The 26183-nt window shown below is 40.7% G+C and overlaps 1 protein-coding gene across 3 annotated transcripts in view; it reads right to left on the bottom strand.

Annotated features, from left to right (window-relative positions):
- ARHGEF28 (Rho guanine nucleotide exchange factor 28) overlaps positions 1–26183 on the bottom strand; it is a 124178-nt gene that overhangs the window by 79819 nt on the left and 18176 nt on the right. The window contains exon 1 of one of the 3 annotated variants that reach the window (XM_027671529.1): positions 5311–5365. The exons of 1 other annotated variant lie outside the window; for it this stretch is intronic. Coding sequence is in view for 1 of the 2 variants with exons in the window: in XM_027671525.1 (XP_027527326.1) it covers positions 1989–2019 (31 nt within the window). In the remaining variant the exon portion in view is untranslated. Of the gene's footprint in view, positions 1–1988; positions 2035–5310; positions 5366–26183 lie in introns of those variants that run through there. One more of the 3 variants, XM_027671525.1, reaches the window with a different exon arrangement.

Genomic DNA, 26183 nt, shown 5'->3' with positions numbered 1-26183 from the left:
TCATTTCATAAAATTTCTGCTTCTAGAAGCAACAATTTTAACTCAATCTCAAACAAAGGTTTTTTGATCTCCTGAATGCTGGCCAGTGGAGAGTGTAAGACGAGCTACTAGTTACCAGTAATCACCATTCATGTTTTTTTCAGTTTTTTGATTTGGTGGTAGCTAGAGAGAAATCTTGTTTACAGAAATATGGTAACCTATGACAATATTACAATGGAAGAAGATGAAAAACTTCATTGCCTAACAGTGTACAAACAGTACAGGCTTCTTATGTCTACAAGTAGATAACAAAGTGTAAAACATGCAAGTATGCTTACTACCATTTGTTTGTGTAGGTCCTGAATACTAACAAAACGTGGCATGCTTTTCCTGCTGTTGAATTGAAATGTATTTTCTTTTTAAAACTAGGCACAAAATAAGTCTGATGCATGAAGGCACAGAAGTGTATAGCTTCCACAGAAAACACACGTAGGTAGGTGTGCCTATACCACTATCTATGCCAAATATCTTTGCTGCTCATCCTCTGTGAGAAATGTATTTGGCAAAGAGGATGAGCAGCTTTACAACCAGAATCCAAAATGAGAGTAGACATCCTGAACTGGCAATTCTCTTTCTGGGCAATGAATATTCACTGATGTTTGCACTCTGCTTGTGTCAAGTCAGACTGAATTAAAACTGCTTTTTTGAAAAATATTGAAGTAATCATCACCTAGAAGTCACACTGGTCAAGCTACTACCACACAGAGTGTTACCAATGCAGGCCATTCACATTCTATCCCCAAGATGCAGCATAAAGATCACGCTGGTCAGAGCACAGCTCTCAGATGAACACCCAGAGTCAGTGCATTTACACACTGTGTCACCAAAGTCATTCAAAAACGTCATATGATAAATAGTCACTTACACTTACAATAACAGATGTAACTACTAACAATTGCTTAACACTTCTTTCCAAACTTAACTTCTAATGGCAGAACACTTGTTGCCTGAACACTGCCAGAGAAGTTGGGTATAAAACTCCTTTTCCAATACTAACAATAGCAGCATACATATTTAAATACACAATGACTATGTCCCTATTTTACCCATTCATTTGAAGTTACGAGCTAATGACACCTGGATCTACAGTCTCTTTTCTTTTCCTCAGTCCGGTCCTGGTCCCATCAGTGGTTTATGCAGGTGCTCACATTTCTGCTGTGCTCAGTAAGTGAAGCAAGATCGAGCTTCTCACAGAGCTCTTAGTTTTCAGCTTGATATATTTTCATCCAAATATACAGTGCCAGCTACATAAGCAAATGGACAACTGATGAAAACTTTTAATTCATTCCTAACTATCATATGCAAGCCCCCAAGCCTCACACTTCTGACGCTGAAGAATGAACTTTTTTTTTGAGTTTTTCTCCTCAGATTTAAGACATGCTTGCTCTGAAGTACACATGGAGATATTCTGGTAATGAAAGAGCTTTCTCACAAGCACAGTCCTGCAACCCTTAGAGGTAAACCACTCACCAAAATACTGAATGCCTAATGGAAACAAATGAAAATTGTGCCACATTAAGAAGTCTGGGCTGGATCCCAAAACTACCCATACAAAATGTTACTCTGCTCCTATCTTTATTAACTTATTTGGCTTTATTGGAATTTGCAGGCTAGAGCGTTCATTCAGTTAAACACTGCCCTCTCCTGGAACCATCTCACATTTTTCTGGCTCTTTAAATGAAATCAGTTAAGGCTTTTCCAGTCACTATAAATGCCATAATATTTTGTGAACAATTTCAGTCTGACATTGGAAAACCGATGCTCTGTAAGGAATATCATGATTTACACAACTCTCATAATGTATGACGTACATATTCCACTGTTCTTTACTTAAAGGTCTCTAACATCATATGATATGTGATCTTCCTGGGTAAGTAAATGGTGTACAAATCTGTGCCAACTTTCTGGAGCTTTTAAAGATTGCAACATTATGGAAAAAAAAACTGTACCTTCTACAGAGCTTGTTGTACTGCAGGGCATTTTTGGACCTTCCACTGTCTCAACTTGGTTTGAATTAATACTCTATAAAAAAAAAATAAAAATGACAGTAACTGTATTTGATGCCCATGACATTTATCTGAAAACTCAAGAATAATATCAAAGAGTACCAAATCAATATGTTATAAGCAATACTAAAATCACTGACAGAGATTCCACTGGGAATATTTTATTGGCTACTTTCCAGGGGAAACCAACAGCAATTCCTCAAGAGGGAAACCGATAAAATATTTCTAACCACAAAGAGAAGTTACCTCCTGCTTACAAGACACAAGGGATATAAAGGATCAGATTTAACATTTGTACTTCACTGCTTAGAACCTCATTCTCTATGAGAAAAGTAGCACTGCACCTTCGCACAACAGCTCTGTTCAGAAGTCTACTTTATGTTGAAAGCATCCACAAGCAGTTTTGATGGATAGGCAATATAAAGAGAATAAACCAGGTCTATACACTAGCTATATGGTAAACCCAGCCTGGAAGGCAGGAGCCACTCTCTTCCCATGTCTGTGGCCCCTGGTCAGTCTGCCCCCTCACTCATATGCACGCTGCCTATATCACTCCTACTCAAAAGAAACTGGGGACTGGGATCCAGACTCTTATTTCAGCAATTACCCTCAGAGATTACAAGCAAAGGGGCACGAAGAAATAATATATCCTTTTGTGTGGTTTCATCTACAACTCTGCTTGCTCCTAGTGTGTGACCTATGTATCTGCCACCTACCAAGAGCAGCAAACAGAGTAAAGACGTGGTAATCTAAACACAAAAGAAGCAGTCAGGGATGACCCTGGGCTGAATATTGCAGCCAAACTGATTTGAAAGCCATGAAGCTGTCAAGCTATCTATGATCCCCACCTCAGTGGGGCTAGCTGCATTTTTCTCTGCTCATCTGTTGGTGTGCTAGGCAGTTTCCTATTCCCACGCCTACCAGGCAGAAGTCATCTCCTCCTTGCGAAACTACTAAATCTGTTCACCACCATGTAATAAAATTACTTAAATGATCATAAATTATCTTAATAATTTCTGATTATTATCCTGGTTTGACCTTTCTGCTTTTTTCATTACTCTGACACCATTTCAAACACGTCCATCAGTCCCCAGATCTCTCTTTCAGATCTCTCTTCCTTTGACCTCTCCCCTGCACTGGCTGTGCTGCCCAGCAGCTGAGACAGCCAAGTGGATCACCTTCACACACTGTCTAGGTCTCCAGGGTTGGCACAATGAACCACACAGCCCCACTGACAGGCACCACTATCACCACAGCAATCTCTGCCCCAAGGAGGTCACACAGAGTTCAAGCAATTTCACGTTTTTCCTCACCATCTTCGGAAATCTCTATTCTGTATTGCCTAGCACAGCCACAAAACCTGTGAGTTTTCCCTTTCTGAACTGTTTAGTGGAGGCATGGCTCCCATATAGGTGACTGTAGCTTACTGACAGTTTGCTTGTTTTAACTTTTCCATTACCGTTTTAGACTTCTAAGGAATACTCAAGGAACTAAAAGAGCCTACAGAGCAGAGAACGAAGAACACACTTGAGAAAGATCAGTATTTTATTGCAGGAATAAATGCAAAAATATTTTGTGCTCCTCCCTAAGTCAGCCATTTCACACAAATCCACAGCTACATGCCACCATAAATGAGACAAGCTCCTTCTCTTAAGTTCATGACTCTCTGACTCAAGCATAAAATAGCAATGTGGTCATTTATGTAGTCTCAAGATACCAGTTATACAGCTGTAGATGAGATAAATACTCCAGTACAGCAATAAATTCTACCTCTATTTTAAAAAGACTATGTATTGTGAAATCTCTAATGCCCACCAAAAATCTCTAATTCCCTACCAGTGCTTTGCATATAACTAAAGTGCTCAAAACCCTTGTTTACAATAGAGGTAAAATTAATTTTACCTTTCCTTTTGGACATAATACATAGTCTAAACACGACAGTTTGATCATCTCCTCACATATAATCCAGGATGATATCTGGTGTATAAGAAATTGACTAAATAAACATGTGATCTTCCCAATTATTTTGGTTTCTTTCTGCTTTATTAAAAGTGGTGCAACACTGACGCTGAGCAGGAGGGGAACAGGGTCCCCACAACAGAATCTAGACTGCTGCGACCAGAGGAATGAGCAAAAGGGGAACTCACAAATGCACGGCAGTAGGTTTTTCCTGAAAATATCAAGTGCAGAATTTTTAGCCTTTAAGAGTCTTTGTCTTTGAGAATATCTAACATACCACACTTTTTTTTTCCCATTTCACAAACTGAAGGAAAAACGAAGATTTTATGAGTGCAAGAAAAAGCCAATTATAAAAATAACAATGCATTCTTGATTATAGTCTTGGTTTTCCTTTGAGGTTTACTATAGTCTCAATGGAAAAGCCACACAGAGTTGTAGGGATTCTGCAAGCTACACAGAACAACTTCTTTGTATTGGAACAAATCAAATTCTTGACAACATAGTTACACGAGATTATACATAAGGACTATACAACATACCACACATTAAGTTTCTATGTTAGAAAAAAAATACAGAATGCAATAAAGATAACTCAAGCAAATCAGTGCACAGACAAGGAAACCTGAAGCAAAGCATGAAAAAGAAAAGCTGAATTTCAAGACCAGGAAAAAAGCCAACTTTTAGTGTGTTTTTAGCTCACTAGTTTTATATAGCTGTGCAATCTCAATTCTGTATTGCTATTAAAGAACTTGTACATGCAAGCATTCTCCTCCTTATTTTACTGAAATTGAGATGTCCTGAAGGATATCAGAACAGTGCTTCAGACAGCTTACACTGAAATAAGACCAACCATATCATAACTAAACTCTATAGCAAAAGTCTATACTCTATTTCTGCTGTAAATAATAGACCAGGGCTGGCTCTTGATACAGGTTCCCAGGCATTACACTACCAGACAAAAGAATGGAACTAAATTAAATATTTCAAAGTACTAAAATGAACACAATGGTAATGGCCATTGAAGACATAGAGATTTCAGGGAAAAATACTCCCCATAGAGTCCACCATAATTAAAAAACAACTTGGGAGACAAAGGAGGCTTTGACAAAGTTGCCAACATCTCTTATGCTCCAGCTTCAGTCATACAATGTGTTACACTTACACAAAATAGAAGCCCACAACAGTAATCATGCAATTATGCTGGTGATTAGTGACACGGGCAGCTTAAACTAAAGGGCTACTCAAGAAAAAACAAATCCAGCCTGGAAAGTTTAGAGCTGGAAATTATGAAGAAAAGCTATAGTACCTGGTAAAGAAGACGTCTGCCCCAGAAGTATTTTCTGAAGAGCTTGATGTGCAACTCCAGCAAGTGCTGTGCAGTGTGGCTAAATGTCAGCGTCAGAGCTCCCAATGCATGAACAAACTGCACGCAGGCACCATCGTACATCTCTGCTCTTGAAATGTCAAGCAAGTGACTGCCCTGGGAGCTGGAATGAATCACTCTTTAAAGTGCTCTGTGTACAGGTAGAAGCAAAGCATGGCCCCAGTGAGCTTCCTGCTCGCCTTGGGCACAACCTGTCAGGACCTCAACGCACCCATTGCAAAAACCAGAGGCAGAAAATCTGAAACATTCACTGAAAGCACAGCTGGACAAACAAAAACCAACTATCCCTCTGAGCCTAAGAACACACAGCTACTTCTAGCTATCAACTGGGAAAAAACAATATTAGCTCTAGATGGTTACTGACTAGTAAAAGAAGCCAGAAAGAGCAAGCTGTGACAACACCTGTTTCTCCTGATTGTTATAAATGAGCAACAGTACCTTTTCCTGTAAATGTTGCCATATATAGCCATAGGACACAACTGGCAGCTAGCAGATTTGTTATCCCACAACAGTGAAAAACAAAGTATCTCAAGGGAATACAGTATTGTTTGGACATTACAAACGAGACAGTCATAACAGAATGCAACATACTGAAGTATAGATAAGACTCACATAAACTATATGCTGCATGGAGCCAGAACCGAAAGAGCCACATACTAAAATAAAAATGTATCACAATTCTTGTGTATCTCTATTTGCAAAGAAAAGCCAAGAGTAAGAAGGGGTGTCTGATGCTGAACATTTGATATCCCAAGACAAATACACGCACACCCCCCATGCAGCTCCTCAGGACTGTACAGACGGAACTCCAGACAGCTGAAAGGCGCCAGAAAGCACTTGTCCTGTAAGTCATCTATCAGTGTGGCAGCTCTCTGGTAAAACAGTCATAAATGCAGCACTGGTTTTATTGCTGACTCTTCTTTATTTGTTCAAACTTGAGCTTTAGAGAGATCACAGTCTGCCAAAGTTTCATGAAAGTCAGGTCCTATGATTCTGCTTATAACAAATATTTCTATGTATATTTTTTAAGGAATGTCTTTTCTTGTTTGTAATGCATCAGGATTCAGCTGCAATAGTTCTGGGAAAGGTACCTGATGGTAGCACTCTGTCATTTAACTGACTATTAATTGACTTGCAAATGTAATGAAAGATGAAAATAACAAACTTCCTTTAATGGTGAATACAAGTTTACCACTTAAAATGATAATACTGGCAAAAAGCAGCAGAAACCAGTACAAAATAGGCAACTCTTTCAAGATAAACAACAGTATTACCCACATTCCTTAACTGACAGGACATTTTCAGAGGAAGCAGCAAACCATTTTACTCACTTTGCGAAGACCTCAACTAGTTTGGAGTGTCCATGTTGTAACGCCAAATCTAATGGTGTTGCTCCTTCGTCACTAGGTAATGCTAATGCCAATGACCCTCCAGGCTGGGCTGCCAAGAACAGCGAAAGCTTAACCAAGCCCAATTTGATCACAAGCTGGAGAAGAGTTTCTTTATGTTTAGACTCTGAAAAAACACAGCAAGCAAAACAAAATCATCAGTAACAAAAACCAGCATTTTATTTGCTAGGAGGCATTAAAAGACACTTGTTATCATCTGCAGAAATATCACAGCTCAGGTTCAGACTTAAAAAATTACTTCAGCAGAAAAACTTTTGGTCTTTCGCTGAAATCAACAGTTAGATACTTAATTGCACATGCAGAGCTAAAGGATATCCAAATACCATCTAATTTCATCAGTCAAAGAAAACAGTTTGAATTAGATAATCTCATTATTTCTTTCTTTCTTTATATATAATATAGTATTCAGCACCAATAAATGCCCCAATATACTGCAGAAGACTGTTAAGGGGCAATTTTCCTGCTGCTTTGTATTGTCTCAGCAACACAAAACATCTGGCAACACAGCCAAGTATCTAAATTAAAAAATTTAAAAGAAAAAAAAAGGTGGTATGATTTTTCAAGGCAGGTTATTTATCAGGATGGTGAGAGCAGAGAGAGCTAGAAGCTAAGTTAACACCACATGCATAAAATATGCCACAAAATTCTTGTTTCTCTCCTCTCAGAAAGGTGACCTCATGTGCCAATCCCTCCTCTCCTCTCTTCTCAGCAAATATCATCAAGTGCAACGGGATGAAGCTTAAAATAAGATATACAATGACTGAATCACTAGATCCTGAATCACCATTCAAGCCATTCCCTGGCCTTTATTCAAAGAAAGATTTATCTGTCTACATACATTCTCAAACAAAAAGTCTCTGCAATTTAAAGGCGATAAATAAAATATTCTCAAGCACCACTCAACCTGTTCCATACACCAATATTTTAGTATGAAGTTAAATATGAGGTACTTCCACAAGGTCAAGTATTTAAGGGCAGTTACCCTACAGCTCTTAGAACAATCATCTGAAATCTATTATGTTTCCAGTTATTTATGAAATTTCATTGAAATATATGATCCCTATTCAACAGACTTCTTCTTCCCTTGTACCCAACTACTTCAGAACAAGTAATTGAAAATTATACACTCCAGCGGCAATGGCAATGTGAAGCTCATGAAGCATATGTAGGTATGTGCACACATTGGTGTAAACAATAAGAATTGAAGTCAACAGCAAAATTGTGGTCAAATTTCCTCTCTCCATCAATATTTACAAGATAAACTGTCTGACAGAATGCAATTCCCTAGCAGAGAGACCAGTTATGTAGTCAAAAAGCTAATAAGCATTTTTTTCAGAAACACTTATACAATGAGCAAAGCCGTCATCTACTTACACTCAAATATAGTAGCTCACGGCAGACTCCTATTCAGTTTAAGTACTCCCTCTGAAAGTGTCAGGTATATTTAATTTTTAAAAAAATCCTGAAGAATACTCAAGTGGTCTTTAGTCCATTCTTTGCCTTTAGCCTAATGTTTGTCTCATCTCTTCTAAACACCTTCCAGCAATGAGAGGTTTTCATAACATCATTGGGCAATACACAAGGGAAAATTTTACCCTCACCGTAACAACAATCATCTAGCACACCCTTTCTCAGTATAAGCCTGCTGTTTCTTTTCCCATCTGAATGAAAAATACTTCATTTCTTTCCCTTCACAGTTTCCTTTCACATAATTGAAGGCTGCTGTCATGTCTCAGCTGAGTACATCCTCTTAACATCTTAACAGGAGAGCTGCCTTCTGCAAAAACCTTTCTGAGGGCAGGGGGAAAGTCATCAACCCCTTTTTGAAAATGTTGGACTTAAAGTGTTATTATATTCAAAAGAATCCTTTATCTGCACATCGCATAAAGCCAGAATGGCACGGAACCAAGTAAGCCCTGCTCTGAATGGAGGATAGGACCAGGGATCCCTTCACCCAAAATCTGCTGCAGTTGTATTCCAGGATCAGCAATATCAAAGCAAAAGAACAAAAAAGACAGGATACTGATAATAAGCTTTTTAAATAGACCTGCCTATAAAGAAAAGATTTGCATTAAAGAATGGTAAAGTTTGGAAATAACAGGGTTTTAGCAATTTTTTTTCTTAAAAACATTTTCTAGCTTCAGTTCTTTTACCACCTCCTCTTATAGCTCCTCACTGTGATAGAATAAATGGCATTTTCCCCACACTTTTCACTTTATTTTTCCATTCCCTTGAGGAAGACTTCAAATGTGGCACAACAGGGGGAGGGGGGAGGGGGGGGAAATCCAAACAAAAAAAACCTAACACAACAGAAAGAAAACCATCAAGAAATAGACACCACCACAACCCCAATAGTGGAAAATCCAATGTAATTAATTTAACTGCACTCTTGGAAAGCTGGAACAGAATAAGGAAAAAAAGGAAAACACAAGGCTTCTACAACATATTCATATTTAAATGGTATAAAATACCATCTAGTTTAAATAGTATAAAATGCCATTTTTCATCAATACACAAACCCAACAATTCTTAAGATTTGAAAGCCAGCACTGCTGGCTGATTCATACAAGGTCGGCTACTGCAAGGCAGGTGGTGCTGTAAATGATATGTACTATCAAGATGTTGTTTTGCATTGCATCCCGATTCTCCAGCCAAAACATTCTGTTTGAGTTACACAGAGCTGAGCCAAACTCAGTCTGTTTTAAACATTAAAAGAATCCTTTTGTTCTTCCTTGCACCTGAATCCCTTCCTATGTCCAAAAAAATAAACTAAAATCAAGTATTTCTCTCTGACAGAAATGACTAAGCCCATTCCAGGCTCTGAATCTCATTCATTTCCTGGAGGCAGACTGAAAACCTCAAGGCTTGACAAGCAGGGGGAGACATCAAAACCGGCTGAAAAATTCCATTTTTTTCTGGCTTCATATTATTATGCATTACTGCTAATTTTTCCATTTTTCCCTTAGCTATGAGATTATTTTTAAAGCTGTCTTCGGTACACCCCACTTTGACGCATGAAGTCAGGTATGTGACAGCCCATGTGAGAGCACATCTGTGTGAACACTCAAAGGCTGGCATCAATCTACAGAAGAAAAGGAGATGAGGGAAGATTAAGCTCCATCACAAAGGTGGGCTTAAAGGAGTTTTGCTCCAGCAGTTTTAGCAGCAGGAGGGTTAGAAAAGGTTCCCATCCACTGGCCCCACACAGGAAAGGCTGCCTGTGGTGCCTCACCTACACTATCATGTGAAGTTTCAGTTGTCTCTGCTGCTTGGGTGACCCCAACAAAGATGCAAAACATCACAGGATATTCTTTCTGGAGGGATATTCCTCATTCTTCAGTACTGCAGCCAAATGCTCTATCCAGCAGTCTGGTTTAAGCACTTGTTTACTGAGCACCACTCAAGTGCTCGATGCCAGGTGGGGACACCCTTTCAGCTAGAAAAGCAGGCTTCTCCAACCTAATGCCGATTGAAAGTTGAGGCTGGGTCAGACCACAGCTTCATATCTGGTCTCTTGAGCAACAGAGTAGGCTTCTGAGTCTCACTACTTACATATTGTCTTAAATAGGAAACTTTCTCTCTCGTATCTCTTACAGTACTTGCTCTCTTAACACTCTGAGCATCTCCAAGTGCTCAGTGCTTTTCCCAAAAAGCCCCTTCACGATCAGAGGAACCTCAAATGCCTCCTCTCTGCTGTTACTACCATTGATCAGGAGATGAGAATCATATACTTGCTGGGGACCCACAGGTTGAAGCATGCTTGCCAATATCTTGCCCCATGTCACAGTTTTCTGGGCCAGCAGCAGGCACTGAAAGACGTTCATCTGCTTCCCAATGCACAGGCTAGCATCCTACTCCATCTGCCATGCACAGCTTCCAAAGGGGCAAATTCCTACTGGGCCAAAGATTTGTCTGTCTAACTCCCTGAACATTCTGACTGCAAAACAATTACCTCTCCTCAAAAATCTTACCAGACCTATTCCATGAAGGAATTAGGAAAGTCCTCTCCCTTTTCTTCCACAGGAATAAAAAGTAATCTAAAATTCTCACTGAGGAAAAGACAGACAGAATTTTCTTTAATTTACATCAAAAACATGCATCAGTCAGGTTGGAACTTATGCACCTTAGCAGGAAATGTGTTAACACCAAGTGGAAAGAGTAACGCAATTTACAAAGAAAAGGGCAGGGAGAGGGCTGTAAAGCAAAAAATGCCATAGAAAATGGGAAGGTGTCCCCCAAAGGCAGACTATAAAGCAGCAAGGTTGGGTATTTCAGTTCACCCCACAAGACCTATTCCTAGAAAACAATTACAATGCATTTATGAAATAAAATGGAAAATCTCCTTGTTCATGAGAGGGAACTAAACATGTACAGACACTGTTCCCCTCCCTGTGATCCACAATTTGTTTTCATAACTCAGGCTCTAATTGTATTGCTTCTATCAATAGCCAAAAACCTAAAAGAGCAGTCTTCCTCTTGAAAATAACTAAATAGTGGCAAAGCTGGCTTCCAGGCCCCAGGAATTCAGATCAGGTTTTGTTTTATTCAGAGAGAAGGCAAAAGACTGTGCCTTCATTTAACAGCATTAATTTAACAGCAATGTACAAAGGGAGATGTCATCTCTTCAAGTGCAACAGTGCCCATGAGGCAACCCCAATGCAGCATGCTGAAGACATGCACATCTAACACTTCAAATGTTTAGAGAGGCTCTGTATAGCAACTGGGGCACACATCTCAGCTTTTTCACTGTGTTCAAATTTTGTTTATGTATATATATAAATATATATAATGTAATATATATTATATATATATTTAAATCTGAAAAATGAAAAAGTATGAAAAATACATGGAAACAAAAAAATACAAGACCTGTAAAAGTCTCACAAGGGCAACATACTCGTTTTTCCATAAAAATGTTGTTGTAAACCTGAAAATTAACAATTAGCATAACTAAAAATTAAAGAATTTTGCTACGTGGATGGCAGCTGCCTTGGCAGAGCTTACTCTGGTACCAGCTGAGATGCTCTCTGCACTCACAACACACCTAGGATAACTCTTCCCTGTGTTTCAAGCAAGAAGGTACCCAGCTGGCTATGCCCAAGCATCTCTCAGTACCACACCTGTGTTGTGTTTCAACTGGTTTTGATGAAAAACTTAGCCAAGCTTGTGAACAAAACTACAGCTGAGTTCTTCAGGCTTTGACTTAAGGTCCTCATTCCTAAGATCCAACACTTGTTCCAGAAGTTGAGTAATGTGAACAGATATTTACTACACATCAAAATGAAACAAGTAATGGCCTTTTATTTTTTCTCTCCTGTCTAGACAATATTTGAATGAGATTTGGTACTTGTTTTCACATCTGTTTAAAGAATGGTTTACAACAGACAGACAAAAAGCATCCTTCAGATTTCAAGCTATCTGTAATTAAGAATTAGAAATATTTAAGACAGGAAAAAAGTGCTCGCCCAAAGAAATGGGCTAAGTGCTGTGTTTTTACTTCCCAAAAGCTTGCATGAATCTCTCTTCTTGTTTGGCTCATACGGAAGTTGCCTTTCTTCCAATTTTTAGCAATTTAAAGTACTAAAAGCACCTAAAAGCAGCTAAAAGCACCAAATATTCAATGAAAAACGTGAAGCCATCAAGTTTCCAATCTCAGCTATAAATCAGCTGGGTCTGCAAAAAAAATTATACTCTTCAGCAAACCCTAACTACAGTTTTTTGTTTGCAATGAAACCTGAAACTAGGAAAATTTCACGTAGTTTTCTTACAAAAATTTCAAAAGCATAACCTAATGTAAAGTTTCACATATATTTTCACCCCATTCTTCTACAATAAAAAAAGCCACAAAAAAACCCCTTGTTTAATGATATGCTCCCCAAAGAATGATCATAGTCATAAATAAAGCATAAACATTAACAGAACAGTGACAAAAATTACATTTACTCTGTACATCAGGATGCCTACAGTGACATATTCTTCTCTTTTATTACCACTTCCTTTTTGTCCGTGTAGATAAAATATCTCACTTGGTTAGAATCACAGCAGCAAAACTTCACTGCTACAGTTTTTGCTTTTTTTGAACAGCTCTTTAAAGCTTTTAAAGCTCTTTAAGCTTTCAAAGGCAGAGTCCATTTATAAATAAAGAACTACATTCACAGATAGTCAAGGTAGAAAAAATTCTTGGAGAGACAGAGTTAAAATAACCATTGTTATCCTTTTTAACTCTCTGGGCACAACCCAAATCTCTGATTACCCCTCTCACACTTGAACAATTTTTTCATGTTAACCAAAAAATAAAGCACTAGGATTGAGAACGTGGATAAAATAGTGAGATACTCTACCCTGAACTGTGCACCAAACCGCTGTTAAAAGCTTTCTGACTCATAATAAAACCCTACCACCTTCTGGGCAGTGTCCAAGGGTGTTCCAGGTCGATGGCAATTCTTTGTAAGCAATGGCCATCATCAGGTCATTATCCAGCAACTGCAGATCTTTCATCCTTAGCCCAAATTTATCCAGCAACAGCTTTTGACTAGTGGCGGTGACACATTCTGCATGATTGACCAGAAAGCGAGACAACTTGCAAGACAGATTCTCTCTGTAAGTGATGGGACAGCTGCTGAGGTGAGTAACTCCCTGTCTACATTAATACAGAGACAGAAACTGCTTCTTGGCATCCATGGCCTGTAATTTTAATTTAAATTAATCACTGGTATTATCTATGTTCAGAAAATATATAAGTTATTTTTTATTCCCCTTCACTTCTAAGAGCTGTGACTGCTCATTCAGAATTATTTTATTCTTGCCTCTCATTACATTTATTTGTCATAGGGCATACACTAATCATTTCTAGTGATGAACTTGGATTCAACTAGACTGTGAACTGCCATTCCTCCCAATTATACCAATATAATTAATTCTAGAACCAGCCTTTTTAGGTGAGTATTCTTTAACTACAATGGAAAGAACTGAAGGTTCTTGGATAAGCATTAGGAAAAATATGATGCTCATGAAAAGAGTGGGGGAGTGGCCTGCAACATGAACTCTGAGTAAAATATCTATTAACATCCTTTTTTGTACCTATCCAGGCCAAAACCCAAAAGCTTTTAACTAATGCATGTTTCAGGCTCTTGGTGGACTTGATTAAATGTTGCATCAACTCTCTAACTTACAGCTGGGACCCTTAAAGTCCAAGGGAGTTCGTCTCTCAAACCTCTTCAGGACTTTGTGTTTCCCTCCTACTGCTTTGACATCTAAGGGAGGGTGGATGTCATATATCTAAAAGAGGTGCAAGCTGTACCTCTCACTGGAGAGCTAACCATGATGTACTAAGGGTACAAATCTATATTTTCCAACATACTCCTGTATATCCCTTGTATAACTACAAGTATATGTGCAATCTAGTAACTGCAGAAAGAAGCAGTACTTACCACAACTGCAATTGTTTTTAAAGTGCTCTGTGTTCCCTTATGTTTAATTTGGCCACCACAAAATAACACTAACATCAGCAGGCTATATTTTAACCTCACATTTTATTTTTATCTGTTCATGCCTTCTGCCATGATTAAGTGTTGCCTGCAGCCCTCTGTTTTTATTCCTAGCCCAGAAGCAACCATTTAACAATGTCATTTCAGGCACCTTAAAAAAAAAATTTTTAAGCCTTGGAACAAGCCTAGCATTGCCTTTTCTCCAGTTGTAATCCATGACAATCATTTACCATTTACAGGATTAAAGAAGACACTATGTAATGGTGATGAACTTTCCTTTTTTATACTCTGCTCTTATTTTCAGACTCTAAATCCCCTTTAGAACACACAAACAAATAACAAGCAGATCCTATTGCACAGGTACATCACATCTACAGCCACCTACTCACACAAATGAAAAGTTCACAAAGCACATAACAGAGGTGACATGCAGGGTTTATGTTACATCCGTGAAGTAGACAACGTCAAGGCAGAAAGCCAACTGAGAAGCAACACATATCCCCCTGTTCACAGTGAGGCACCCCGGAATGGTTTCCCAGACACCTCTGTACCATGTCCAGCTCCAGCAGAGCTCCAAGCATTGCAAGCCTCCAGTAGGAGGATCTTGCAAGCCAGGTTGACTGCTGCACTGAGAGAAGGCTCAGAAAAAACAGGACTTTTGCAAGTGTTAGGATGCCCAGAGGCAAACAGGTATAGCATAAAATTAACGCATTAAAAATTATGCCACCCCTGAAGACTGCACTTTAATGCATACCTAACTATGCAAGTCCATAACATTGCCTACATCTGATACTGCGCTTGCGTGGATTGCTACAAAAGGCAGGATCACCCCTAGTTGGTCAAAGGCCATCAGGCAGGATCACCCCTGGATCCCAAAGGCCATCATTCAAACTCCTGCATTTCCTCCAATACAGAGCCATAAAACAGTTATACCAAATCGTCCAGTTATGTGCAGCTTTGAAAGGGGGTTTGAGTTTAGGAAAGAGTTGAAAAATGTAAACAGGAGTTAAGGCTCACCTGGAACTATGGATTGAAGAGCACTGTCACTAACTCGCTCAGCAAACATTATGTGCCTTTCCAGGGATCCATCATAAACAAAGTAAAACTCGGTGTCCTCTGGGAGGTAAATGTCCTTGTCAAATTTTGCATATATAGTCACCTGTCCCTGAAAAAGGAGACTGCATTGAGAAACATCTACTAAATTTCTCATCTTCAACAAATCCACTGATGTCCAGTTCAGATGCAAGTTTATTATAACCTTTATAACTCTACTATAGAGAGGCTATGATACAATGACAAACCTGCAGTTTTCTACTTCCACTTAGAAAATAACACTGGTTTTATGCCTGCTCAAGCAAAGATGATTTTAAAAACTACTTTTTAAATAATGTCTTTCAACTAATTCCCTTTATCCTGACCCACAAAAATATAACTGACTTTTTATTTAAAATGCATCACAATAATTCAGTCAGTGAACCCAAATATTAAAGCAAGTTTTGTTTTAAAAAATAAAAAATTCAAAAATGCTTTAAATGACCTTATACTCAGTTTGCAAAACAAAAGCACCAACGTAATTCTACAAATGACTATGCTGCTTTCAAAGAATACTAGTTCCCAGATATCTGTTTATGGGTTTCTTTATAATAAATAGAAAGCAACCAGCCAAGAAAAACCTGTCATACAATAGCTTCAAAAAAGAACAGGAAAGGGATCTGAGAAGCAGTAAACAATAACAAATGTCTGACAAGTCTGAGAGAGGAAATGTAGATCAAGCTGCATTTCCTTGAGGAGGAGGACAGTGTGCTCCACCACAGTCCCTAGCTTCCTGACTGCCACAGCTGTTCTCCATAAGACAGAATTGCCCCAACCCCTGTAAGAAATGGTGTCTTCTGGAAAACTGGCTACAGAAGAGTATCACAGCCATTCAGACTTCCAAATGATGCCTGCCCTGCTCTATTTAAAACAGGTAGCACAGCACTGACTCAGCCAGCTCCATAAACAAGTCCTGTAAGAAGCAAAGCACAACACAGTAGCACAGAAATTCTGTGGCTGAAAACCACACTGCGGTGGGTTGTTTTCCCTGTTACCTCTCCCAGTTACTATCCTTATCTCAAAATCCTCATGACTTGCCCTCATTCTCCACCAAAAAGACTGTAATGAGTCAACCCTGGCTGGACACCAGGTACCCACTAAAGCCTCTCTCTCCCTCCCCTCTGCAACTGGACAGAGGAGAGAAAAAAAAAAAACAACTAAGGATTCCTGACTTGAGATAAGAGCTGGGAGAGGTCACTCATACTGATCACCATCAGGTGCAAAACAGACTCAAAGTGAGTGAATTTATTACTAACAGGGTCAGAGCAAAAGAATGAGAAGTAAAATAATCTTAAAAACACCTTCCCCCCACCCCACCTTCCTTCCATGTTCTCCCTCTTCCTCCCCAGTGGTGCAGGGGGATGGGGAATAGGGGTTACTGTCAATTGTTGTTTCTGCTGCTGCTCAGGAAGAGGAGTCCTTCCCCTGCTCCTGTGGAGTCCCTCCCAAGGGAGACAGTCCTTGATGGACCTCTCTGGCATGAGAGAGGTCCACAGGCAACATTTCTTCATGGAACTGCTGTCCTGTGGGTCACTCCTCCATGGGGTGCAGTCCTTCATGAATGAGCTGTACTGATATGGGTCCCCCACAGGGGCCACAAGTCCTACCCAGGAAAAACCTGCTCCAGCCTGGGCTTCCCTCTCCATGGGCTGCAGGTCCCTGGCAGGACCCTGCTCCATCTTGGGCCTCCAATGGGGTCATGGCCTCCTTTGGATATCCACCTGCTCCAGCATGGGCTTTTCCATGGGCTGCAGGTGGGTCTCTGCACCCCGATGGTCCTCCATGGGCTGCAGGGGCACAGCTGCTGTACCATGGTCTGCACCACGGGCTGCAGGGCCTCAGCTCCAGCGGCTGGAGCACCTCCTGCCCCTCCTTCTGCACTGATCTTGGTGTCTACGTTGTTGTTCACATGTTCTCACTCCGCTCTTCCCTGTCTGGAATTTTCATCTGCGGAACAACCTTCTGTTCTTAAATATGTTATCACAGAGCCATTACTATCACTCCTAATTGGCTCGGCCTTGGCCAGCAGCAGGAAGTCCATCCTGGAGCTGACTGGCATTGGCTCTACCAGCCCGAGGAACCTTCTAGAAGCTTCTAACAGAAGCGACTCCGGTAGCCCTCCTGCTACCAAAACCCAGCCACAGAAACCCACTACACACACTTATGCCCCTGACCGTCCTTACCATCCTTGCCTTATTCATTATATAGCAAACACACACTTCACTTCAGTGTGGCTCTTTCCACCCCCCCTACATCACATCTTAGCCTGCCTTCCCCAAGGACATCATTCTCGTCACTCATAACAACGCGAATCCTGCATTTGTTTTCCTCTTAAATATAAGCGAGTCTAATGAACTGGGGTGAAGAGACAAAGGCAGTTTCCAGCACAAAATCTTCCTCGGATAGGATTGTCCCCATAAGGACAGATGTAAATAACATTATGAGTTCAATATCAAGAGCAAACATACCTGTCATCCCCAGAAACTGATAATGCACCTCTATTTTAGTAGCCTGAAGTGTTATTTTAACTGCCAAGTGTTTTCTCATATTTCTCTTTGTGTTTTGCACTATTGTAACCAGAATATATTATTATTATTATTATTATTATTACTGTAGTTGTTCTTATTATTGTTGTTATTAATTCATCATCTTTTTAAAAATCTTTTTATGTTAGTTGCGAATAACCCTTTTGGTCTGTTGAGTAATAATGTGGATGGCTACTTTGGTCTGCAAAAAACTCTGGCACTGACAGGTAATTCTATTAAAAAAGCATGAAGAAATTAAAATTATGGTTATTGGCATTTAAAAGTAGGTAATTAAACCCTAATTCACATATCAGTTCAAAACAGCAAAACCAACAGAAATAAATTACAATATACACACTATCTGAAATGGGAACACTGTCCTTCCACAGAGTGATGTTTAGTCTGAGTTTGTTCCAGACACTGAAGCTGGAAACGCATCCCAACTGGCATATTTCTTCTGTATTTCTAAATACAAAATTTAGGCTTAACAGTTATCCTCTAGGTACCAAAACTCAAACTAGATAAGTCACACAGGTGCCTTATCTTTTGAAAAGTGGTCAAGTGGACTGAATACAAGGCAGCTGGGAGAGCATGGACCCAGAGGACTTTGCTGTTGGAGGATTAGGGAGAGGAGGCTGTAGCTATGGCAGCATTAAGAGAGTCACTGAACCAACTCCAAACACATTAAACCTGTGGCTGAGCAAGAGTTAGTATTTACCTCTCTGGGATCCGTAAAGTAAATCATACCTTTTATTACCAGTGAAAACACTGCCCTGGCACTGCACCAGGGAGGAGATTAGCAAGGTTTGTATTTTTAACAGGATTTATAGGTCTATGAGCTCTTTTAATGTAACCAAACAGGTTTTCAAACATTTATTTTTTCTTGGTTTCTCCAGAGCACTTGAGAGCTGACGGTGTTCAGCACACAGCAGCGGGGTCTCCTGAACCCCACATCCTGGGTGGGGAGCAGAAAAGACCAGACTCCCCAAAGCCCTGGGACAAGAGCTCCTATCTCCACACACTCTGACCTTATTCTGCATCCCAGCAAGGGACTGACTCTTCATGAGGAGAAGAGGGAAAGGTAGGTAGCAATCCCTCATGGCTGAAGCATGGCGGCATCCAGGCAGGCAGGAGGAGCTGAAGAGATGACCATGGCACTTCCAATGTGCTTGATCGCTACTCTGCAGCAAGACAGCCCATGCCTTAATTATTGGCCATTAACCTAAACTGAGCTTCTTCCACTTCGGAATCATTTAGATAACACCATCTTCTTCACCAGCAACCTGCCCCAGCAAAACAAGGACAATATGAAAAGACCTTTAGTGGGCTTCCAGATCCAGGCCACTATGCTGGCTAACACATAGATTTCAACCAGTGCTCTCTATTCTTGCATACACAGCCTGGATAATTCTATTTTCCCAAACTTTTACCATGAAAATAACACATCCTAAAGTACACTAAAAATGTCTTTACCAAACTATATAAGTAACATAATAGCTTGAGAAGTAATGTTTTATCCAGGGTTTTCAAGGATGTTATCTGTAAATTTAATGGTATAAACAAACACTACATTTGTATTTACTTGCTCCATGAAAAATATTTATGTGCTCGGGTAAAATAATGGCTTATTTGTTCCCAAAATGCAAGTCCCAACACATCGAAGTAAATGCAAATACCCGAGTATTTCCAGCAATAATGGGGCTATTTTCCTCTATGTCAGCTGCTACTAGCCACTGCAATTTAACAATTTTTTTTTTCACTGTTCAGAAGTCTCGCTTCAGAAAATCTTCATATTTTACTTGTGCTCAGACAAGAATAGTGGCAGCCATACAGTTTTAATGACCTTTGCTGCAACTCAGCTGAGACTTAGAACACTTCTACACAAAGATGCAAAAAAAGCAGTAGGGAAATTCTAAATAAACACAAATCAACCATACTCAAAACCTTAATAACACGGAAACAGTTTTAAACATGCCTTTCTAATGTTCAGGGATATTTTTATAACGTCCACCAGGCAGTTCTTGTCGACAGATTGCAGTAAGCACTGTAATGGACTTGTTTAAGAAAGCATGTACACTAATGGAATTGAATGCAATGGGATTCAGCACACAACGAAACAGCAACTACACACAAGCGAGGAGTAAGAAACTGAAAAACAAGATAGGAGATAAAAGCTGAACTTTTCTCTAGAAGCATTAGCTTTCTAATGGTATAACTAATAACATTCAAAGTAAAAATAAGGTGTTTTTCCCCCTATTTAATGACTTGAGAGAAGAAGCAACTGAGTATGATTAAAGTTTTTTCTATTCAGAATAACAAGACAAGCAGAATTCCACGTACAGACTGGAGATAAGGTATGTAATGATAGGGTCATATTTAGTATTACATGTTGCCCAAAAGCCTACACATACACTTCTATAAAAATTAAGTGTACACACAGAGTTGCTTGAAGAAGAGCCAGTCCTCTGCTCATTTACACCACAAAACTCCAGCAGCACCCTGAGAACCTCACTCTTTTGGACAAGGTAAAGGGCTGGTCCTTCAGCCCCCGAACCTGTGGACAAGACACTGACCGTGCGTGGGAAATACACCATGGCAGGTTCTCCAAAACACATCAGCTTTATGCACCAACTACCTGTAGGTACTTCCTCAGTGTGAAGCAGCTTTTTCAGAAATGCAGAGGATGTCAAAAAAGTGAGGAAAAAAGTATTCAGTGACCATTTGAGTCCCAGGATATAATCTGAAAGATGCTTCTATAAAGGTCCTAGCACAACCTGGAAGAGAAAAGCACTAACAGAGAAATTTCCTAATGAAGACAGATAAGCTGCTCTCTTTTGACATGAAATATCAGCCAAGTTCCTCACTTTGGTTTAGATATGGTGCCTTTTCCAAAGGCACCATAGCTGGTAGAAGCTATAGCCATCTTTTTGACTGCTAAGTAGCCCATATAACCTGGAAAAAAATTAAGCACTCTGTTAGACCCAAACCAATGACTAAAGTACACTCCAAGCAAAGATGAACGAGGACAGAAGAGATCCAGAGAAGTTAACTAGCCGATTCCCCTGTCTCAAGTTACTCCTCAAAGATGAATTTTGCCCACCCTGTTTGAAAGCACCCCTCACATGGTCCCCTAACATACAACACAGGGAACTTCCTCCCACCCAAACAATCCCTGTCTGGCCTCTCCCACCTTCTGCAGCTGGCACATACTTCGTGCTTCTTTAAGGGCTTAACAAGCCTTTGGCCTTGATAACAGAGTAGCCAAATGATACAAAATGGCCAGAGATGTGTCAGAAGGTTACACTAAATAATTATGCACAGCCTCCATTTCTGCACAGCTGTTCTCAGCCACAAGCTGAGCTCCAGCCTGTTGATTACTTAGAAGCTGGATGGTTTTTGTTTTGTTTTGAAAGAGAGGAGAGATGAAGGCTTTTGGTTTTACTTTGTTGGGGTTTAATAGGAGATCAGCCTTAAACCTTGTGGTTTTTCAGTCAAGCTTATTGCAATACTACTCCCTCAGTGACAAACTCAAATACATGTGTCGTATTGGGAGTTTCTGAAATTGCATACACTGGGATTTTCCCAAAACTGATGCATCAAAGTAAGTTACACCTTCTGCCTCATCACTAGCCTCAACCTAGGCTCACTCTATTCACAGACACAGGCAGAAGAACAAGTTTTTTGTTGAGAACTGCAAGATTTGCCTCTAGGGGAAAAAAAAAGAAAAGAAAAAAATGACCAGCAGCAGCCATTTAAAATACTTCAAATACTTCTCATTTACTGCAAAATAGATATATTTCCTCTAAAAAGAAAAAACACAGTAATGGGTAATAACATACATATGTCAGCAAGTCACTATGCTACTCCACTCTAGGCTAAGTTGCCTCTAATACTACCCACTTCAAAAAGAAACATTTATTACACATATTGATGCACTTCATTCAGTGCACATGCAATATGCTCAGGTTCTTATTTTCTATGGCATCATCTTATCACAAAAAATTTTCCTCTTCAGTGCTGTTTCTTCTGTTTAACTCTCAGTCAGACCTTTGCTCAGTTTAAGGTACAGCTGGCAGCAAGACCTTTTAGACATCACCATGAGCAGCATCCAGCCACACTAATGACCCATGCCAGACCTGGGAACGCAGTCGCATTTTTGTTGAATTAGCACATGATACAGAGCTTATGCTGGCTTTGTACTTTTTATGTCTGCTGTATGTCAGCAGCAGGATAAGAGACAATCATGGATCTGACTGCTGGTACAGAATTAATCTACCAGTTTTTAAACAATCTGAACCACAGAGCAAGTCAGCACTTTGCATCAAACTGACACTACTTTTTTTAACTTATCACCACCAATCTTAGAGCTGTGTTTAGCCCATTGTCAAACTGTGACAACAGGTAAGGTGGAGAAAAGTTTTCAGTCTCCCATATGGCAAAGGGAGAAAACGAGGAGAAAATATCCTGAATGCTTTTATCACAAAGCAGGGGAGTAGGGAAGGAAGAACTAAAAAAACTTTTTTCAAGCTCAGTTCCAAAACATATATTAACATTCTTGCTGGTCTGCCATTAAAAATATCATTCAGCATTTTGCTGTCAACAACAACACAATTTATCTCCATGCATAAAATAATATAGAGGAATTAAAAAGCTTGGGAATGAGCTCTTAACATACACAGGTCAAAAAAACTTCTGCAATAAGGCATATTAATAGAAAATTACCATCCCTTCTGACATGCAACCATTGACTTAAAAGGAATTTTCTCTTTCAGTTGACTTGATTTAAAATACACAAATCTACTTATTAATCTCATGTCCCATGTGATATCAGGGCTCTACTGTTGCAGACACTACACAAATACATGTAAGCACAAAGTTCCTGCCCAGAAAAATCTCAATTTAGGGACTGAACAGGAAAGCAAAAAGTGGAGGAGAAATAATACATCATGGGAACAAAAATTATCTGCCTGCTGATGGACATGATTTGAAGCACCTGTTGTTTTCCTTCATATCTTTTAAAATAGATCCTATTCTTTCACATGTATTTCCTCAGTCTCATTCTGGCAGCAAGTCTGCATCCAAACAGAAGCCAGCCAGTGCACACTCTGCTGTGTGTCCCCATGCAAGCCACCCATGACAGACCTCACCAGGCTTCCACAGGGGTCAACAACAAAGTATTCGTGACCCCAGCCAGAGCTGGATCAGGCCAGTGAACACAGCTCTGTGCATTAGCAAATGCATGCTGAAAGGCCAACACACATTTACATTTTAAACTACATTTCTCTTCTGTGTTATGAAATTACCCTCTAAGTAATTTCAGTGATTTCAGCTTGGATGAACACACAGATGGGCTCAGAATTATGGCCAACCATACTGCAACAGCAAAGAACATGAAAGCACAGAATGGACAAGATAGGCTAGAAATTGTCTTTCCACAAAGGGCTGGCTAGAAGACACTGAACACATGGCAAGAGCAGCAAGTACAAGAGCTGTATGTGACCATGGAAAACTATCCCTTCTTTCCACATCAACTCTTAGTTCAACATGGATGAAGTGGGAAGGCAAACATCTTGGCAAGGCAGACAATCAACTAGTCACTTCAGAATCAATACGTAAGTCCTACTGCCACTTCCTACTCAAATCATGCAAAACCACACTGGAATCATGTATCAGTTTGAATTTCAATCACTTAGAAAACAGAATAACATTGTTAAATTATTTCTGTTCATTCTGTTTCCCTCGTGTTTTTGTGAGGAAGGTAACAATTACTGCTTATTTGTCCCTCTAGCTCTAACTAGCCATACAAATAACACATTTTAGAAAAAAAATTGGAATTTCTTCCTGTCAAACAAGATGATTCACAACTTTTTAACTGTCTAACCAGGTGTTTTCAGAGTCCTTCTGCCTACGAACCTCTGAACACTTTTCAGCAGATATGCTTGTGGCAGTTTGAGCCACGTTAGAAATCTAAAAATCCAATCTTCAGGCTTCTCCACCCCCTCCCACAATTTATGCCAACACAAAAGAGAAACTTTCAGGCCAGAGGCTTCTATAGGGGAAGGGGGAAGTATATACATTTATTTACACAAATAAATACTATACAAGCTAAAGACAACTATATATATAATACATCTCTATCAATCAGTCCTTTCAAGCCCCTCCTTTAAGTTTAGTCCAGGAAAGAGCTTTTTCAAGGCTGGAAAATAACCAGTCCCTCTGTGGGAGTGTTCTGGGCCTGAACGCTCCCCCCTCACCAAGTTCCAGTTGTTTGTTGCAGTCTCTCCTCCTCCTGAAGTCCAGGAAGATAGCTCTGAGTCCTTGCTCTCCTGCCGCTGTGTGATCTCTCTCTCTCTCATACCTTGGTTCGTAGGCTGCTGCAGTGTGGTTCTGCTCATCAAGTGTCCACGTCCTGGCATGTGGATTTCTCCTCAGGTTTTCGGTTGCCCTGCGTGGCAGAGATATCCTCCGGGCCCCCCCCCCTCTCTCTCTCTCTCCCTGGGTGGGGTCCGTCTCCAATTTCACTTGGGACTCTTTCTCCCGAGCACTGGGCCTATCTCCACGGCCCGTCCACTTGGCTCAGCTTCAATGCTGAGCCTCTCCTCCACTTACAGTGGAGGGACAGAAAGCCCCCCTCCACAGCTTAGCTGTAGAAAAGGAGGGGGGAGAAGGCTTGGCTTCAAAAGCCTGCCTCTCTTCTCTTACCTCAAGTCAGATTCAGGTGCTCACGTGAGTCTCTTCCCTTACTGCACACACTCAAAATGCTGCCTCTAACTCTGCTCTGGGCTAGGCAGAGCTGGGGGGGCCGCAGGGCTCTCCTCTCTCCCCCGGAGGGGAGAGAGGGAGCCCAGCCACCCCCTGGCCTTCCACACCTACACGCAGCAGACACCAACAGCAGAAGTGCCAACACAGAACTTGCCAACCACTTCCGGTGCTGTGAATATATGATTTTGAGCAGAAGCGAACAACATGAGTGGTGATTGCCTCTTCAGGGAACACTGCCCTGGCACCCAATCACCTCTGAGTCCCCCTCTTCTCGAGGGGGGGCCAATCTCAAACCATGACAATGCTCAAATTATTCCCAGACACACTGCTAGAGTACAAATAAAACCCTGTTTATTTAACCACCTTTTACATGGAGTTTAGTGCAGAATTGAAGAATTCAGAAGAGTCCAGGACTGCATGAATATTACAGTGCACTCTAACCCTGTCTTCAGCTGGAACAATATCAACCAACTCGGAGCACTTTGGAAGACTGTCACCTTTGAGATAACAACAGCCCAATCAACTAAAAGTTGCTGACAGAGTACCAAATTAGTCCAATCCCTGCATATGCATTAAAATCCTCTTTTCAATTTGAACTTTCTACCACCTTTTGCTTTCTGATCTTTACAACAGGACTTTGACTCTGTGATAGATTATAATCCGAGGGGAATTTTTTCCTTCCCTGTCCCCCTGTAAGAGAAACAGGAGCACGAAACAGGGAAGGGGGAGAAGGCGATTAGCATAACATTAGATTTAGCCAGCCTGACTGCATTCCTGGCTAATGGGCGATTGGAGAAGCTGGCTCTGCTCGGAGGGGAGAGGGGCAGTGCTGCTGGACGCTCTGGGGAGGACGGAGACAGGGTCTGGGTGCAGGGCTTTGGCCGGAGAGAAGGCCTGGAGGCTTGCTGCCTGGCTGCCTGCCCTGGCTGGCCCGGACTGCTGATCTTTAGCTCGGCCTGAGAGCTGCCTCCTGGCCCCGGCCCGACTCTGCTGTGTTTTATCGGAGAGTTTTTTCCTTTTTGCTCGCTGAGAGGAGAGAGGAGCTTCTTGCGACGCTACCACCTGGAAAACCACAGTGAGTTCCCCCATTTCTCCTTTCGGCTACTCCCGTGATCTGGGACCGGCCCCAGGGCCCTTTTTTTCCCCCCCGTGGAGGCTGCCGGAACTCGGCAGTGCCCCCTATCGACCACACCAGCGAACTGCAGGCGCTGCACCTTCAGCGACTCGGCAGCGCCCCCTACCGACCGCACCAGCGAACTGCAGGCTCTGCGCCTCTGCAATCCAACAGCGCCCCCTGCAGGTCACGATTAGGACTGCGCTATTAGGACAGAGAAGTATTTACCAGACCTTGTTTTTTCTAGGATCACTGCATAGTTTTGTTGTGTTCTGTTACTGTTGTTTTTTTTAACTGTTTTGCTAACATACATATATCTCTTAATAAAGGGTTGTTATCTTTTCTGTTTTCCACACTTTCCTCGAGTAAAGCCCCGTAAATTTTAAATCCATAATTGCTGAGAGAG

Source organism: Neopelma chrysocephalum, unplaced genomic scaffold (assembly GCF_003984885.1).
Source record: "Neopelma chrysocephalum unplaced genomic scaffold, ASM398488v2 Primary Assembly neopelma1_97102, whole genome shotgun sequence".
In the NCBI taxonomy this organism is placed as follows: domain Eukaryota; kingdom Metazoa; phylum Chordata; class Aves; order Passeriformes; family Pipridae; genus Neopelma; species Neopelma chrysocephalum.
This window is presented reverse-complemented; position numbering and strand designations above follow the sequence as displayed.